Raw genomic sequence first — 19,868 nt, 5'->3', positions numbered from 1 at the left:
GATATGGACTGTTTAACAATACATACGAAACTCCTACCTTATGGCTCTTGTGGTAGGAGACCGTGGTTGCCGTCGACCCTTTAACACACGCAATTTATCTCCTTGGGTCATGCATAACCCATTCTCGCCATAGTCATTCTGTGGAAAGATCATATACTATGGTCTTCATTAATATAAGACAATACATGGTAAACAATTTTTTCAACTATCTATTTCCGCCAGGAAGTTTATTTTCTGGTGCACAGACAGTTGATGACTATATTTTATTTTGTCAAAATGTTATCTGCTTGGTAAAACAATAATCTAGACCTGTACAGAGTGTGTTTGGAACCCACCTCTGGAAGGTGGTCAGTGCTTGGGGACTTGCTGGTGTTTGGTGGGCTGAGAGTTATATCATCCATACTGGAAATCAGGTGAGACACTCCCTTCTCCAATAGCCCATGTTTCTGTTGCGACCGTCGAGCATCCCCCTGCATCCACATAGCAGCTTCCTTTCTGTCAAATAGAAACAAGGTGTGTTTGTACGCAGCAAAATTGTGGTTGGACCGTCCAAATCTCACTCCAAGGTTTTTTTGAAAAGTTGGCAGCCCTGCAGTGAAGAGTCATCAGGTAAGGCAAAACAACAATAAGTAGGAAAAAAAACAATTACAATAAGCAAGAGTGACCCTAAACTGACTCGAAAGCCAAAGAATAAAAATATATGTTTTAAGATGAGACTTACAGAACAGAAAAGGCACGATCACCTTTTGTTTTCATCAGAGTCTGTGGAATGGCTAAAAGGAACTGATTTGATGATCTAAGGCAGTGGTTCTAAACCTTGGTCCTCAAGTACCCCCTGTCCAACATGTTTTAGATGTTTCCCTGCTCCAACACACGGATGGATGGGTCATTATCTAATTATGCAGAAGCCTGCTAACATGGACTTGTCCCTACCTTTGTGAGGCATGTTGCTGCCATCAAATTAAAAATCACTGTATTTTTTCTTAAAATTGTACATTTTCAGTTTAAACATTAGATATTTTTTCTATGTTCTATAGTGAATATGGGTTTATGTGATTTGAAAATCATTGTATACTGTTTATTTTATTTTACACAACACAATGTTTCCCCTATGATTTTTTTTTTGCAGTGGGGGCAGGTCTGTCAGACCCCCCCCCCCCCCCCCAAGGGGGGCTTGGGGGGCGTCGAGAATATCTGCCACACATTTGCATTTTGTTGATGAGAAAACGTCATGTTAATTACTGACTGTGTGGGTAGCCACACAATGAGTAATCCACAATTTTATTCATCATCGCTAATTTATTCATCATCACTAAATGCATGAAAACAAAACAATAGAGCCATCAAGAGGGTTGATTTGTCTGAGCTGGTATACCTACTGACCACTACATAAATTCCATGCACCAAACACATGTAAAAGTGTGTGGAGTAAACCATCTCTTGGATCTTAACAGAACAACCAACATACAGTACAAGCTTGACAATCTAAAGTTTTACAACGTTTTGATTTTGTATAATCAGTTAAATAGAAGTGTTCAATCATATAATCATACAAGGCAATCATATTATTAAATCGCCAAGTAGTTTGCTAGCAAGAGATAACCAACAGCTATGGCTCCTGGTAACCTAACTACTGTAATGGACCTTAAGGTGTTCTATGGGAAAGAGGGTGTTTTTTCCCCACGGGAGTAGCCGTAGGCGTGGGGCTGGGGTAGGCGTCGGCAGCAGAGCCATAGAAAAATGATTACATTTTTTTAAATCTAAATCAATCAGGACAGCTTGGTCTGCTAGTATTAGAATAATTTGCAACAAGTTAGAAGGTTCTGTGTTCATTTTTCACAAAGATATTAATGAAATACTGAAATATTGGTGTTTTTATTGATTTATTGGCTATGGTCCTGGTTTATCAATAATTGTCTTTATCACCAAACCAAAGCTTGGACAACTTGTTCAGATTGTTGTAGAGTATTCTGTGGTCATTTTTGACAAATATATTGATGAAATACTGGAAAATGTGTGTTTTTTATTTATTTATTGGCTATGGGTTAATCAATAATCAACATTACCACCAAACCAATGTTTGGAAAAATTGGTCAGTTAGTAGTAGAAGAATGTGCAACAAGTTTGAAGTTTGTATGGTCGATTTTGACAAAGATATTGAAGAAACATTCGGACTGTCTACTCTTCTACCCCGGTCCCTAAATATGACGCGGAGCCTGAACGGAGGTACAAATGAATGTCTGTTGAATCTCAAATATGAAACTGATTTCACCTCGGTGAGAACAAGTGAGTGGCAAGAGATTCAAGGTTGATCTCACTTTTATCGGTAAACGTGGATGCGGAGCTCTAAACATACGTTGCCCATTATCAACCAGACAATCACTGGGAATAAAAAAAAAAAAGAAGCATATTCCTGAAAGCCAGTGAAAGCATTAACAGACATTTTCATAAATTCAACATGTAACCATTTAGGCTGAAGTCAGAAGGAGCACTACTAATAATTATAAAATCATAATAGAAGTAATATCCGCGTTGTGTGCAAAAAGTGTTGCAAAAAAACTAAAACATGTTGGCCCTTGGTTTGGCATGCCTGACCAAATTTGGCCCTTTTGGAAATGTAATTGAGGAACCCTGCTCTACGGAGTACTTACTCTTCTAGAAAGTGCTGCTGTGGCCCAATAACGGAGCCTGGACGACAGATTCTGATCCAGCCAATAGCCTCCGCAGCCATAAAACGATAGTGCTTCATCAGGTAACAGCCAATCAGAGTTCCTGTTCGTCCAAGGCCCGCTGATCATGTTGGAGGGAGCAGCAGAGAAAGAAAGAAAGAAATCACTGAAATCAGGTTACAAAAAACGTAATAATTTCAGAATCGAACAGAGAACATGGGAGACAGGATAAAACAAGGAAGTTATGTGAGCAAAAATAATTAAATATGAAAGAGACATGGAGAAGTTAACTATATGTATCATTACAATTAATTACATACTTTGAGGCATCTTTGAAACAGTACCATCTTTACTTCTCATTACATGATTATTCAGCTCTGTGCAAGAAGCGCCATCTAGTGACCATCTCGTGTCTGTAACAACATCCCTGTAGGAAGACTCAGGGGTCATTTGACACCTAATGGCACAAATGGTACTTCTAGTGTTAAGGACTTCCAGTTGAAATGGAAAAATGACAACACTTGGAAGTTTAAGCAGTCAGTTGGATGGATTGTAAAGCAAGCCAGACACTTTGGACCCATTATGTTGCTGCTAACAGTGGCAGGTTCACAAGCCACAACTTTTTATTGGTCACAGACACCACATTTTAATCTTATTGGTTAACAGTTAATGGTCGTTAACGAGTGTCGATCATCCGTCAGAAAAAACATCTAAATGAGAATCCCTAAACATGACTGTAATATGGTGAAACATTTAAACAATTGGGTGAATATATTAACGGTGCATTTGGATTAGACCGTCTTACCCTTGCAGTGAACAGCCAGAGCACCATCAGTGCTCTCACAGATTTGCAGAAAACGTTGAGTGATGATGTCGCTGGGAGTGCTACCATCCACAAAGAATAGTTCATAGTGGTCAAAACCAGCATCTGTGAATCGCTTTGAGTCATAGATCTTCTTGTTAAGCCGCACCACTGTAGTCACGTTGTGTTTCCTGAAGTAGGGGAAGTAGGCCTCAGGAGCATGCAGTGGGTAACCTAGAGAGTTGGCAGTACAAAGAAAAAGGTTCTTAGGCAGTTCATCTAGTATATTATATTATAATCTAGTATTTAGGGTTCCTCCGGTAGGAGGACACCTATTGTTTTTGTTAGTATTCTTATTATTAAGGTTCCTCTGGTAGGAGGGAACCTATTGTTTTGGTTAGTATTCTTATTCTTATTTTTCTTCTCCGTTATATGGCTTAATAGCTCAAAAAGTCCTGGACCCGATTTTTTCCAATTTGGCCCAATGATTTAACAGGTCACACATTACTCCCAGACGGCTAGTGGCCCGTGTACGCCCATAGGTGGTGCTATAAAACACGCCCAAAGTCTACGTGATTTCCCCAGTGCCCCATTACTCCAAAATGCCTGAAAATTGGTATACATGCCTTATTCCTCATGGGGAACAAAAAAGCTCCTGTTTCATTTAGCTTCCAATCGCAGCTCGCCGTTACAAATATAAATTATTTTTGTTTCCAACTGGAATAGCCTGATAGCCGTGTTGGAGGCAGCCACGTTAGGTAAGTCCTATTTTTACACATTTTAAACTAGAATCAATGGGCCTCATTCAACAAATGTTCTTACGAACAAATTTGTTCTCAAACCCCACTTACGCAGTTTTCACGAAGATTCTGGCATTCACCAATGTTTTCTTATTTGGGATTTGTTCTTAGGTAAGAATAGAATTTACGCACAGCCAAGAGCACTATTATGCACAATTGAGAGTTGACATGTTTGCGCAAAATTAGTAGTTATATCTTTTTCGTCCATTGTAATTTAAAATAAAATATTTCTTTCCTTTATAATTTTCCAACTAATAATTTTCATAATTTAACAATTTTTTTGTTTTTGTTTTAATAAATACACACTACACTTACACTTCTGCTCATTTGTAAAGCACTTGGAATTTCCATTGTGTATGAATTGTGCTAGGCCTAATGAATACAGTATTTTACAATCGCCATGACAGTTTTTTTAATACCTTTAACAAGTTTCCTAAACTCTTAACACAGTGAGCACAACATCCGTCTGTGAAGGCTATACAATTAACACATTTCTTGTTGCTTTGACACAAAATGCATAGAGTAAATACACATTTTAAATGTGAGCTTGTGTGTAAACTTCTTTTACACACAAGCTCAACCAAGACCAAAACAATCGATTTTTACTGCCCAATTTACCAATGCTTTCACACTGTCAGCAAACATCATGTTCAAAACCTAAATTATTGGCTAAAGTCAAAGGGAACGGCTGTTTATATTGTGAATTCAAACACGGGAGAGGGAGAGGAGTTAGAATGTGTGGTGGCGCTCAGAGAAGGGCCAGACCATAGCTAGGGTAATACTGTAAATGGAAGCTATATAGCATATTTCTTGTCCTGTTGCAAATGAAGCCTTTACTGCAGCAATTATGTTTCCGTTTTCTTTTTTATACAGTAACAGTACATTCTATGAAGCTAGAATGTAAGGTTATTGAGATGGGTCATAAAAAAAACTGTAAACTAGCCTTGCTTTGCCTTCGATTCAAATCAATTATGTTAACAGGGAACTTTGCCATCAAATACGTGACTTATCACTGTATTTATAGGCCCAAACTTGGCTTTTTCCGCACACTAAGACTACACCACACAATGGCGTATTTATTGCTGCTGCAAAATGTTGCGGAGCATTACCTGAGGAGGGAACACATCTTCCTTGACCATACAGATATATTTGCAGAGAGCGACGAGTAGGCTACCTGTTGGAACGCTTTAGGCTACCAAGAGCAGTCCTTATGGATATTTGTAACAGTCAACTGATTTCTAGGCTATGTTTTTTTGCTTAAGAATTCAGATTAAAGTTAAACCATTTATTTTTTCACTTCATCAGTTTTGCGCACTTCTCCAGATACAGCATTCACTGCATAAGTAATAGCATTCCAAGCATCGGTTTTATTTACTGCTTTGTATCCACAGCTGACGCTATTAAATATGATGTGTCGTTTGTCGCTAACTTCTTGCAGCTGTACCTCCACTTCGGAATTATTATGTGTTTCCGTCTTTTGTAGAGCCCTCCATAGTCTTGACCACGTCGTTTTGACATTTCTCTGAGTGTGCACACTGCCCTGCCATATCATGCCCTTTTATGGGAATTAACGGTGCGTTTACCTATGATAAACAGGAGCAACGAGCTTTCAACTTAGGAAATATTGGGATTCATCATTCTAAGAACACACCTGCTAACAATTCTGCTGTTTAAGAAGGCTTCATGAATCACACGTAGATTTTTCTTAGTAAGTAAGTAAGTAAGTAAGTAAGTAAGTAAGAAAGACTTTATTTATATAGCACATTTCATACAAGAATTGTGGCTCAAGGTGCTTTACATAAAATCACTAAAAACAATAAAAACAATAATACAAGTGTTAAACGTCATAATTAAAATAGCAACAATAATGTAACTAATAAAAGTAGTAAAACACTTCTGAGATACAATTACTTAAATGCTACGGTAAAAAGGTAGGTTTTGAGCTGTCTTTAAAAAATGTCTAGCGTGTTCGCTTCCCTAATATTTATGGGTAATTTGTTCCATAGTTTTGGGGCGTAATTAGCAAAGGCCGAATGACCAATTCTTATGACTGCTTCTGGTGACCTCTAATAGGCCTGCATTTGATGATCGCAGTGTTCTAGCTGGTGTGTAGTTTATAAGGGAGTTAGCAATGTAGCTAGGTCCTTGTCCATGTAGAGCTTTGTATGTGAGGAAAAGGACCTTAAAGTCAATTCTGAAAGTGACAGGGAGCCAGTGTAAAGTAGCTAGGACAGGACTAATGTGTTCTCTCCTTTGAGTTTTGGTTAATAATCTAGCTGCAGAATTTTGAATGAGCTGTAGTCTTTCAGTGGTTTTCTTGGGAAGACCAGTGAAAAGTGCGTTACAGTAGTCCAGCCGGCTGGATATAAAAGCATGAATTAACTTCACTGCATCATTTTGGTTTATGAATGATCGTACCTTTGCTATATTCCTCAGGTGAAAGAAAGCTGTTTTGGTCACATTATTTATGTGAGAGTTGAAATTCAAATCTTAGTCCAGGATTACACCGAGACTCGTCACCTCTGGTTTAAGACAGGGGGTTAAGCCTCCTAGATTCTTAGTAAGCATCTCTCTTTTGGATTTGGGGCCACATAATAGGACTTCGGTTTTGTCTTCATTTAATTTAAAAAAGTTATCATTCATCCATTTGTTTATTGCCAACAGGCAGTTGTTAATGGAATTGATGGCCGTTGCATCGTTGGGTTCAGTGGATATATATAGTTGTGTGTCATCCGCATAGCTATGGAAATCTGTTATGTTCACTGATTATGTTCCCGAGTGGTAACATATAAAGAGAAAAAAGTAATGGACCCAAGCAGCTTCCTTGAACAACCCCAAAGCAGTTCTCATGTTTCTTGGACCTATGGTCTCCTAAACTAACATAAAACTTCCTTCCTGTGATATATGATTTTATCCAGTTCAATACACTATCCGTGAACCCAATAAGCTTTTCCAGTCTATTGATTAGGATGTCGTGATCAATGGTATCAAATGCTGCACTGAGATCTAGCAGGATAAGGATCGAGACTTTATTTGCATCAGAGTTTAGTCTGAGGTCGCTTATTATTTTGGTGAGAGCAGTTTCAGTACTGTGATATTTCCTGAAACCTGACTGCGAGACTTCCAGGATGTTATTTTCTTCAAGAAAATAATTTAATTGGACTAAAACTCTTTTCCAGTACTTTACTAATAAATGGAAGGTTTGATATTGGTCTGTAATTTGCAAGTAGACTGTTATCCAATTTGGGTTTCTTTAATAGGGACAACAGCTGTTTTGAAGGCATCTGGGAAGACGCCAGTTCTAAGGGATGTGTTTATAATCTCTAGCACCGGACCTGAGACACTATCAAACACTCGCTTAAAGAATGTTGTGGGTATAGGATCAATATCTGAGGTTGTGGAGTTAGTGAACTTTCCAAAATTGTCAGCGAATCTAAGTGTGATACAGGTAAATGTGCTCATGGTTATGTTGCAGAATCTACTGATGTCAGTTTCGACCCCACTTTTAATAATAGTAGCTCTGATCAAAGTTATTTTGTTCTTGAAGAACAAAGCAAGCTCTTCACATTTAACTGCTGAGGATGGGGGTGGGACAGGGACAGTGTTTAGCAGCTGGTCAATGGTGGAGAAAAGAACTCTGGAATTTCTGGCATTTTCTGTAATAATGTTGGAGAAATATTCTCTCCTTGCTAGACGGATGGTTTTGTTATAGGTGGTTAGTGTATCTTTGTAGATATTGTAGTGGATAGTGATCTTTGTTTTCCTCCATTTTCTCTGTGCAGCACGGCATTTTCTTTTCGTTTCACTAACATTTTTATTTCTCAGCCATTGGGAGGTTCTGCTTGTGCACTTCTTTTTGGTTTTCAGTGGTGCAACAGAGTCTAACACAGATAATAGTGCATCATTGAGGTTCTCTACCATTTCATTCAGAGAGCAATCATGACTAGTTGGCTCATATAGAGCAAATTGTTCAGAACATTTCATCATAGCTGTATTGTCTAAATTTCTTCTTTGGACTAAGAATTGTTTTGTGTTTTTTGTTAGGATAATTTCCACATTAAAAAGTATATCATGGTGGTCTGAGAGGGGTAGATCAGTTATTGAAATATTATTGATACTTAGTCCAGTTGATATCACTAGATCTAGTGTGTTTCCGTGCCGGTGTGTTGGGTCTGTTAAGTGTTGAATTAGATTGAAACTGTCAAGGAGATTTAAGAGCTCAATAGTTCTTGGGTCTGCTTTTTTATTTACTTGGATATTTAAGTCTCCGTTTAAAACTACTTTGTCATATTTAGTGACACAGTGATAATAGTTCAGAGAATTCTTGTATGAATATTGGCGAGTGCTTGGGTGGCCGATATATAATAACTAAAAGTATTGATTCGGTTTTGAGCTCTATAGCAAGATATTCAGATGATGTGAATTCACCTAGCTCAGTGATTTTGAACAACAGTTCAGAGGAGAAAATAGCTGCGACTCCTCCACCTTTTTTTGATTTCCTAGAAACTTGGTGAAAACTGTAATCGGGTGGACACGCTTCTATCAGAGTTGCTGTTGCCGTGTCATTGTTTAGCCAGGTTTCTGTTAGACAGATGCAGTCTAAGCTGTTTTCTTTGATCAGATCATTAACTAGAAATGTTTGGTTATTTAGTGATCTAACATTTAGAAGGGCCAGTTTCATCTGTGGGGTATTAACAGATAAAACAGGTGTTGATAAATCTGTTGGAAGAATATGGATAGTTCTGTGACTTCTAACACTAGTTTCAGGTTTGTAACCATGCATTTTACCATGCCATTTTCTGTTTGTGATGATGACCGGTATGCCTAATAAAATAGTATGGTGGCTGTCCTAGAGTACCGTTTCTTGGAGAAAGTCTATGACACTGAGCTGTTCCATCACAAGGGAGTTCATCTGGGGGGTACAGATCTGTGCAGGACCCATGACCTTGCAGGAGGCTGTTTGAATGTTCTGTTCGGTTCCATGGGAGGTTGATTGGGATGCGTCAGTCAGCTTAGACACAACAGGGATAGGGAGAGAAACTTGATTTGTGGTCAGGAGCACGTGACTGATGTTTGCTGTTAGTAGTCGAGATCCTCTACGGTTTGGGTGGAGTCCGTCAGCTTGAAAACGGTCTGCACAGTTCCAGAACACATTGAAATTATCGATAAATGTCAGTTTGTGTGCCAGACAGACGCCAACCATGTGTTGAAAGATAGTAGTCGACTGAAGGCTTCTTTTCCTCTGCGAAAACATGCAATCGGTCCACTGATGAATACATCTGTTGAGTGTGTTCAGTAGCTGGGTGAAATGTTTTTTAGTATCTCAGTGCCAGTTTTCTTGTGTAGGATATCAAACGAGCCAGTGTGGATGATAATCTTAGGGTTGTTTGGTTTATTGTTGAGGATTGTTTGTACCTCTGACGACAGTTCCTCGACAGATGTGTTGCTAAGACAAATATTTTCTGTCTTTGCCAGTTTAACATGTGCTGTCATGGCATCTCCAATCAAGATAGTGGTCATATGTGGTGTTGTGTTTGCATTTCTAGTGTTTGCCTTATCAGTAGCTGCGGAGCCAGTTCTTAGCTTATTTGGGTTAGCAAAGATAGGACTTTGTGCTAAACCAAAGTTAACCACTGTGTCAGTGCTAGCAGTAGATTCTTTAGTGCTAGCAGCGTTAGCTCTTCTAAGTGCTGATGGGCTGTGGGTAGTCTTAGCATACCTTGGATCTCGATAATCCTGTGGTATTGTTGTCTGATTAGGCTTGATAGGGGGTCGAACAGCACCCCGACTGGTCCTAGAGGGGCTTGGAGTAAAATGGGCGACTCCCGGTCGCAGCAGACGATGTGTTGGATTTGCATGTGTGTAGTAGCTACCATCATGGTGTGTCGGCGATCTGGGCCCTTCATGTTTGTAAGCTGCGTGGCTAGCACTCCTGTGCCTCTTCGCCTTGGATTCCACACACAAAGGAGAGAAAGTTCCCAGTGGTTCAAATCTGTTTCTGAGTGGGACAGGAGGAGAGGTGATGTGGGAAGAGTCTCTGCCTCGCTTTTTATCCTTGGTGACAGTCCCAACTTCGATGAAGGTAGAAGCGGTGCTGGGCCTCTTTGGTTTAGAGCCGAGAGCAGGCCATGACTCATCCGGTGGAAAGAAAGCTGGTTCCAAGGATGGCTCATTAGCCAGTAGCTTAGCCTCCGGGCTAGGTAGCATGGAATCTATAAAGTCTTCGGTCTTTCTGATATCTAAGAGGGTTCTGACTCTTAGCTCCAGTTCGACTATCCTCTGAGTAAGTTGTTTGCAGTCTTTGCAAGTCATAGTTCTACAAGGAACAAGCTTAAGCTTGCTTGCCTGTGGTCAGTCTTGGAGAGTAGCCCAAAATACCTCTGCTCTCCTTGGGCTTCAGTCCCTCAGGTTGTTCCTTTTAGTGGTTGTAGTCGATCCAGTTTGCCCCAATCAGACGTATTTGATTTTGAGTAATATCATCAAAAACTATCCAAATGATTGAAACTTCAGAGCATTTCTCAGTGAATAGGACAATAGATAGGATAGGATAGAAGCCAAGCAGGGAAGCAAGCAGGGAAGGTCAGGGGGAGGAGAGGGAAAGAAAATGCGACTGCCTTCGTTGAGAGCCAAGTAGAATCTTCTAGATACTAGAAGATTTTTCTTAGGAACTTTCTTAAGAACAAATTTAAGAAATAACTTAGGAAGATATTGGTGAATGAGGCCCAATGATTGGGTCCGTGGAAGTACACTACTCTTGAATTATGGTGAAGGTTTGAGCACTTTGAGACCTTTAGATTGTGAGTTTGAAGTGAGGGAAAACCAAACTCGAAAAGTAGCTAGTTTTTCCCTCTGTGTAATTAGTGAATCATGTAGCATCTCGGCGAATTCATCAAAAAGGTAGAGGAGGGCAGCTTTTAGGAGAACAAGCGATTCCCCACAGACCTGTCAGCTCAGAATTTTGATTTGCCTCGTAAGAGTCTGTGATAAGCCTATGCGCCAGGGAGACCGCATAGGCTTAGGCGGCAGCCTATGGAAGCAAATCGTGACCAAAATTCAAATTCAAATGCATTTCCAGAAATGCATTTTCATTTTACATTTAGTCATACGCTCTTATCCAGAGCGACTTACAGTAAGTACAGGGACATTCCCCCCGAGGCAAGTAGGGTGAAGTGCCTTGCCCAAGGACACAACGTCATTTGACACGGCAGGGAATCGATCCGGCAACCTTCTGATTACTAGCCCGACTCCCTCACCGCTCAGCCATCTGACTCCCGAAGAACGTGGCTGCAAAATCGTGACCACAACTCAAATTCAAATGCATTTCCAGAAATGCTCAATGAACAAAAAAGCATTCTGAGCGGCGCAGCAGAGTGACGTCAGTAGCCGCTCTTCTTCAGCTCCCTGCTGACCGAGCTACCCATCTTGTTCGGTAGGGGGCGGGGTGCACATCTGCATTGCATTACATCAGAATCAGAAAGGGTTTTATTCGCCATGAAAGTTTGCAGACAAGGAATTTACTTTGGCGGAAGGTGCATACATTAAACATATAGGAATCTTAAAACTTAAATATGTAGACTAACTATACAAAATGAGCAAAGTCTAGCTAATACTAAGGGGATTTAGAATAAAAATTAAAATATAAAGTAGCCATCCTTTACAATCTAACGTAAAGATACATTGGAAATGTGCCGGGAAATTGATTGAATTGCCGGGTCCAGGACGCATCACAGATCATGGCGCTCCCTCAAATTGTGCAAACACTGTCAGAATTAGCTGAGCAGGTAGAATCTAATAATATATCTGAGTCTGATTCCCGTAACCGAGTAGAACAAGTCATAGAGCTTGGCTGCATACTCTGCCGTCACAGATGTACACATTAATGGAGGTTGTCAGTTTGAGGCTGTGGAGCCTCAAACGACCAACCATCAACATCCCGTTTGAGTCCATTGAAAGCTATTTATTAAATGGTTTAAAAATAAAGGAAATAGCGGAGCTGTTCGGCATAGGCCACCGCCCCCTACCGAACAAGATGGGTAGCTTGCTCTGCAGGGAGCTGAAGAAGAGCGGCTACTGACGTCACTCTGCTGCGCCGCTCAGAATGCTTTTTCGTTCATTGTGCATTTCTGGAAATGCATTTAAATTTGAATTGTGGTCACGATTTTGCAGCCACGTTCCTAAAATGAAAATGCATTTCTGGAAATGAATTTTAATTTTGGTCACGATTTGCTTCCATGGCAGCCATGTTTTGATCGCGTCATGTTCATAAGTTCACCATTTCACAGTTCGGTCGACACCAAAAATGTCGATGAGGGCAGCGTTCAGGAGATGTGGGAATTGTGCCTCTAGCCAGATGCTCCGTTTATTTTTGTGATTTGTTGAAAGTGAGACTGCATCCCGGGGGTACATTGTTTTGACTTGGCCTCAGAGACAGACTCGGCTCGCTCACTGGCAGTGTGTAAACAATATTGTAGTTCACTCAATTTTACTCCTAAAACATCAGGGAGGGCTGCTTTTTGTAGACAATAGCATGGTAAAGATGGCCAGTACATAGGATCTTTCAAAACAAGCCTATTTCATTTGTCATTTGCCTGAGAAAGCGACTTACGTTAGCCAGGTTAGTTTCACTCGGTCAGCCTATTTAAAAGGTCTCTGACAGTCAGAATCACTGTTTACAGGCAAAGGTCGAGCTGGTCTTTTGTCAGATGTGTATATATTGACCAGTTTAGAGCTAAAGACTCCTGCCAGAGCCTGGAATCGAGCCAAATGTTTTGAGTGTCTTTGCATGGCCGGGTCTCCATCAGGTCACCATATTTGGATTCAAGTTCAAGTAATGTCACTGCATTTCACAGTCAAAACTGTAGTTTATGTCAAGTGTAGATGTAAAAAGCTTCGTTTTTCACAACTGACGTGGATCCTTTCTTCACTTTTACAGGTCTAGACGGTCATACAGAGGCCTGCTCAACAGAGGATGCTGAACTACCTGAACTTGCTGGACTACTCCCTTCCAGGTGGACAGCTTCTCTTCAGCCCTGACCCCAGGACAGCTTCATCCAGCTGGCCTGCCCTGACTACCTGCCTGCAGGCCCTGCTTGCCAGCCCTCTAGAGACAGACAGTCACCCCACAGACACAGTAGCTCTGCAGACTGCTTTTTTGAAGACATTGATGAAAAAGGACAAACAAGTATTTTTTACTTCGATGAAAGTCTACATTTTTTATTCTTTCCATGTCCCAGCATGCCAAGCTGCTGACTTTTAGTGTCTGAAGTAATGAAACCAGCTCAAGTGATAGACTTTTGACCTGAATCCAATGATTAGTCATCTGAATAAAAACCACTCAAGTGAAGTACTGCTTCTTGGATGATTTGTGCTCTACATCAGTTCATCTCACACATTTGCCTTTGTTTCCATGGGATTCATGGAATTGCTAGTTCCTGCTCCACCATTGTGTCATAAAAAATATAATTTAGGACAGCAATTAAATTTTTGTTTTATCCTTTCGCATTACACACATTTAGTCAATGTTCTTAAACTCTGTTGTCATTTTATTATACTGTTCATATTGAACAGACATCAGTGTTTGGGAAGATTACTGTACATTTACACTTTTTATTTGTATTTCCATCGCAAATTTGGTCCTTAATTTCAATTGGAAGTGTCATTAAAAGGTCTTAAAAAGTCTTCAATTTAACTTGTTTACACCCTGTGAAGCCCCCACTCCAGAGACAGTTGGTGACAGATAGGTGCAGACATTAAGTTAAACATAGTTATGCCTTAAGAGTAGAGTAGAAAATGGAGACTAAATGTGTAAATGGATGTTGAAACTCAGTTCTCAGAGTTGGTGCGTGTCAGTTGAGGTAAAGGTTGTCTTTTAAACCTCTAAGTAAAAAAATAATACCAACCATCAACATCCCGTTTGAGTCCATTGAAAGCTATTTATTAAATGGTTTAAAAATAAAGGAAATAGCGGAGCTGTTCGGCATAGGCCACCGCCCCCTACCGAACAAGATGGGTAGCTTGCTCTGCAGGGAGCTGAAGAAGAGCGGCTACTGACGTCACTCTGCTGCGCCGCTCAGAATGCTTTTTCGTTCATTGTGCATTTCTGGAAATGCATTTAAATTTGAATTGTGGTCACGATTTTGCAGCCACGTTCCTAAAATGAAAATGCATTTCTGGAAATGAATTTTAATTTTGGTCACGATTTGCTTCCATGGCAGCCATGTTTTGATCGCGTCATGTTCATAAGTTCACCATTTCACAGTTCGGTCGACACCAAAAATGTCGATGAGGGCAGCGTTCAGGAGATGTGGGAATTGTGCCTCTAGCCAGATGCTCCGTTTATTTTTGTGATTTGTTGAAAGTGAGACTGCATCCCGGGGGTACATTGTTTTGACTTGGCCTCAGAGACAGACTCGGCTCGCTCACTGGCAGTGTGTAAACAATATTGTAGTTCACTCAATTTTACTCCTAAAACATCAGGGAGGGCTGCTTTTTGTAGACAATAGCATGGTAAAGATGGCCAGTACATAGGATCTTTCAAAACAAGCCTATTTCATTTGTCATTTGCCTGAGAAAGCGACTTACGTTAGCCAGGTTAGTTTCACTCGGTCAGCCTATTTAAAAGGTCTCTGACAGTCAGAATCACTGTTTACAGGCAAAGGTCGAGCTGGTCTTTTGTCAGATGTGTATATATTGACCAGTTTAGAGCTAAAGACTCCTGCCAGAGCCTGGAATCGAGCCAAATGTTTTGAGTGTCTTTGCATGGCCGGGTCTCCATCAGGTCACCATATTTGGATTCAAGTTCAAGTAATGTCACTGCATTTCACAGTCAAAACTGTAGTTTATGTCAAGTGTAGATGTAAAAAGCTTCGTTTTTCACAACTGACGTGGATCCTTTCTTCACTTTTACAGGTCTAGACGGTCATACAGAGGCCTGCTCAACAGAGGATGCTGAACTACCTGAACTTGCTGGACTACTCCCTTCCAGGTGGACAGCTTCTCTTCAGCCCTGACCCCAGGACAGCTTCATCCAGCTGGCCTGCCCTGACTACCTGCCTGCAGGCCCTGCTTGCCAGCCCTCTAGAGACAGACAGTCACCCCACAGACACAGTAGCTCTGCAGACTGCTTTTTTGAAGACATTGATGAAAAAGGACAAACAAGTATTTTTTACTTCGATGAAAGTCTACATTTTTTATTCTTTCCATGTCCCAGCATGCCAAGCTGCTGACTTTTAGTGTCTGAAGTAATGAAACCAGCTCAAGTGATAGACTTTTGACCTGAATCCAATGATTAGTCATCTGAATAAAAACCACTCAAGTGAAGTACTGCTTCTTGGATGATTTGTGCTCTACATCAGTTCATCTCACACATTTGCCTTTGTTTCCATGGGATTCATGGAATTGCTAGTTCCTGCTCCACCATTGTGTCATAAAAAATATAATTTAGGACAGCAATTAAATTTTTGTTTTATCCTTTCGCATTACACACATTTAGTCAATGTTCTTAAACTCTGTTGTCATTTTATTATACTGTTCATATTGAACAGACATCAGTGTTTGGGAAGATTACTGTACATTTACACTTTTTATTTGTATTTCCATCGCAAATTTGGTCCTTAATTTCAATTGGAAGTGTCATTAAAAGGTCTTAAAAAGTCTTCAATTTAACTTGTTTACACCCTGTGAAGCCCCCACTCCAGAGACAGTTGGTGACAGATAGGTGCAGACATTAAGTTAAACATAGTTATGCCTTAAGAGTAGAGTAGAAAATGGAGACTAAATGTGTAAATGGATGTTGAAACTCAGTTCTCAGAGTTGGTGCGTGTCAGTTGAGGTAAAGGTTGTCTTTTAAACCTCTAAGTAAAAAAATAATTCAGATTTGATTGGAATTCTCTCTTTTATACATTTAAAGTTGGATGACATTTAACATAATTAATTAAATGTAAGCAAGTTGTTTAACTCAAACAACCATAACACAGTACATATGGTGTACAAAGCTGCAGTCACATTTGGCGAAATTGTTAGCTTAGATGTTATCTTGACATTTACATGGGGTCTTGATGATGATGCGCATGCAGTTTCAAGGCAGAAAGACGCGTTCCATTTCAGGAGACTCGGAGACCTTAGCGCTAGCATCTCGTCATATCACGCAGTCGGAGCACAGCTAGATCATCATCAGCGTCAGCGCTCTTGGGTACCCAGCATGCAGTGCGGCATGTAAAAAAATGCCAAGACTTGTGGAAAATAGTTTGGTTACAACAGCAATGCAGGGCATTTCAGTTGTCGCGTTTGTAACGCGTATGTAACGGATGTGGTCTTGCAAGCTTTGTCAGAGGTATCTGGCCAATGTTCACTCCCACGGGGATTTGCAATTGCCACCTCTCAACTTACAAGCGCAACCACTACCACCTACGCCACAGAAAAGCTAGATATTCGTTGACGCGGGTGTCCCGCATACCTGAGGAGTGAGTTTCACCAGTTTACGCCGGTTACACGTTCGTTTAGTTAGATGTTTGTAATGTTGTTTGTTAGTTAAAATAATCTTGTTGGTCACCCTGAGAGTGCATGTTGTGTGGCTTAATCAGAAGTGAGAGTCGGCTATTATCCATTATCATTTGCAAGAAGTTGATCATGGGCTGTGCCATAGACATATTGCAAATGAGGCTATTCTTGATTTGTGAATCGACTGTGGTTCTTGAAAGCGGTCTTCAAGCCATCTTTGAGTAATTCTGGAAACAGTGTTGAGATCAATGAGTTTTGATTGCGGGAGGCAATTTATGGTTGACATCTTAACCTCATGTGTCCGCTACAGTATTTCTGCATTGGCGTGACTTGCTCTGGGAGGGAGGTAAATGGCATGGATTGGGATAGTGTGCGGGCAGGTGTGTTTTTATATAGGTGAAATGGAATGAGAAATGTAATACAAAATGTCTGAAAAGCGTGTATTTATGTAAATGTCCACATTGCCTCAATATCTTTGTGTCAATAAATCAAATATCATTTTGACTGATGGTTTTCAAACCTTATTGGGTTCAAGATTACATCACTCTGAAGTACCATCAACAATTTCATGTTGGCATGTCCAAATATGATTGAATTTGAGTAGTTTAAACTTTGGCTGAACCTAACAACTCTTACCACAGAAGAAACAGCTTACTTTTTTATACAGTAACTGAACATGACAATATTCAACATTGAGAATAGCTCAATGGACTGTAACTTACAAAGTATAAGAGTGTGGGTTTGAATCCAGCCTTAGTCCTTTAGCCTGTCTTAAATTTGAATATCTGTTTAGTTAAACAGGATGACATAATTATGAAATTTCGTGCAATTCCACTTGGAAATGTCAACCGCTTCTTAACCTTTGTCCCAAAGCTGACCAAAGCTAATACTCTGCCCTTTCTACTCATACATTCTCAAAAGTTGGTGCATAGCAGAGAGGATGCTCATGAGTTCAAATCCCCATGCAGCCTGTTGTAGTTGGCCCAACATCAAGTAGTTTTGCTCTTTTGTTGTCCAACTCTTGACCTTCTACAATGTACATTTTATAATATTTTGCCATTTTGCGGAGGAACCCGCATCGCTGCTTGCAGCTATATTAATTATTATTGGGGTATGCTTGCCTTCGGCAAGCACAAACCATTGTTATCTCACATTTATTATTATTATTATTTGTTTTTGCCCCCCTAAAACTTTGTCAATATTTGGACTACATACACAATGCCTGTGTCAAAATGTTTGTCTTGGTCTCCATTGAGTTGCTTGTATTTTGATTTACGTTCCGTTGCACAGTTTAGGAGGTTACAACGTTTTTGTGGGGACAAAGCATAGGGACAAAGTGCCTTTAGTCGACGAAGGGTGCTAGCTACGTCACCACGTCAACACACTTTAGCAACGACGCATGGATACAACGTGATAGACTTTCTAGCTTGCAAATTGGAGCTTGGATTACGAGTGAAAAATACCACCCACAAAAAAAATCACAACCATTTGGCTTTGTAGAGAAAGCGATTTCGAGTGGAACTGCAATCTCGCATTTTTGATTTAGATCGTGACAGTCTTTGAAATGTTAGCGAGTGCAGGTCGCCCGTGAGACCGCCTCGTCTTTTAGGCGGCTGCCATGCTAGAAAGCGTCAGTAGTATTTTTTGTAGCTAGCTAATTTTACACGAAACAACTGAAAGAGGGAAATTTTATGAGGATATGACTATTGTGAAAACAGCCAGGTGGTGAGATTTTAATATAGATTGCTGTAAAAACGTTGATTTGTTTGCTACATGAGAGCCTGTCAGCCTCCATTGACGATTGCGGCAGCAACAACAGTGTTGTCAACAGTGTTGTCACTCAGTCAACTGTCGATCTGCGTCTGGTGAGTATTTTCTTAATTTCGAGAGAGAGAGCGGTATTGCAGACGGCAGCCACATATTGAAAAAAAGAACTGAACTAACCTAGTTCATTATTTGGAGCTTTGAACTTCAACATTTTGAATTATGAACTGAACTAGTTCATGTAGAAAGTGAACTTTCCCAACACTGCTTATTACAATACACATTGTAAATTGATTGGTGAATGTTTGATTTTATTTTTGTATATGCTAGCTTAACGTTTAGCCTATCTAGCTTTAGCTATTTTCCAACAACATCCTGCACATCGTTTTCAACATTTAACCTGGCTACTGCCTTATGCCTATACGTGCATTTAATTATGTTTAATAGCCATGTCTAAATGCGTTCAATAGGCTATACCAGACAGTAAACGTTAGCCTACCCTGGTGGCTGAGTTTCACTCACACGCAATGGAACACAACAGGATAGCAAACGATCACAACGTGTGGGTGGGCTATAGAATCGTTGACAACATATGACCCAGGGAATATCACTTAATAAAAACGAGATTCGTTTCATTCAGCAAAAGGCAAATGAGGCCAAATAAATGATTTGCTGTTGTTAAGACTGACTATTGTTAAAATGTTTATTGGGCAGATGAGAATAACCATAATTGAGAAAACTCTGCTTCGCGTGGTGCCTAACAACTCCCCTTAACTGTTCTAAAATCAGCGCAAACCACGGCCTCTCGGGGCTTATTGCTTAACTATCCCTTACAAAAGAAACAATCCCTTACAAAAGAAACGTTCTAATTTCCTGCGCTTTCAAACAATCAGTGGAGAGTGGATAGCAACGGCAGCTAGCTTGCCTCTAGCATAAACTGCTTTTAAATTAGCCATGTTCCCCTAAATTAATATCGAACTTATTTACGTTTTGGGAGGCTTATTTTCAGTTAGCAGACGGTACTATTTGAATCGCAATTCCATCTGAAATACTGCCAGTGACAACATTGTTACAGAAGCTTGTTTCAAAGGGTGTTCTTAATGAATTATGCAATATGGGTAGGATAAATGCTGGAAAATATCACTAGAAGGGAAAACAGACCCACCTGCATCTGAAGCAAGCAAGCACACCCTACAATTTCCCCAGAAATTATACCCTCTCTAGTTATTATTATTATTATACATCTTCTGCCATGGGAGTCTATGGCAGCCCCTAGAACCACATGGTCAGAAGTTGTGAAATTTGGCACACTCTTCGGGACCTGTCCCCTCATCA

The 19,868-nt window shown here is 40.2% G+C and overlaps 1 protein-coding gene across 10 annotated transcripts in view; it reads right to left on the bottom strand.

Moving 5' to 3' along the window:
• The window catches only part of cdc14ab (cell division cycle 14Ab), a 169,015-nt gene that overhangs the window by 14,215 nt on the left and 134,932 nt on the right, over positions 1-19,868 (bottom strand). For all 10 annotated transcript variants that reach the window (XM_084692546.1, XM_084692552.1, XM_084692551.1 and 7 more), the window contains 4 exons: positions 3,475-3,705; positions 2,652-2,790; positions 336-495; positions 38-138 (listed from right to left, as the gene is read on the bottom strand). In XM_084692546.1, coding sequence (XP_084548672.1) covers positions 38-138; positions 336-495; positions 2,652-2,790; positions 3,475-3,705 — 631 coding nt within the window. The remainder of the gene's footprint in view (positions 1-37; positions 139-335; positions 496-2,651; positions 2,791-3,474; positions 3,706-19,868) is intronic.

Source organism: Hypomesus nipponensis, chromosome 26 (genome assembly GCF_054491055.1).
Source record: "Hypomesus nipponensis isolate SF chromosome 26, ASM5449105v1, whole genome shotgun sequence".
Lineage (NCBI taxonomy): Eukaryota > Metazoa > Chordata > Actinopteri > Osmeriformes > Osmeridae > Hypomesus > Hypomesus nipponensis.
The sequence above is the reverse complement of the archived record's forward strand: the minus strand, read 5'-3'. Positions and strand labels throughout refer to the sequence as shown.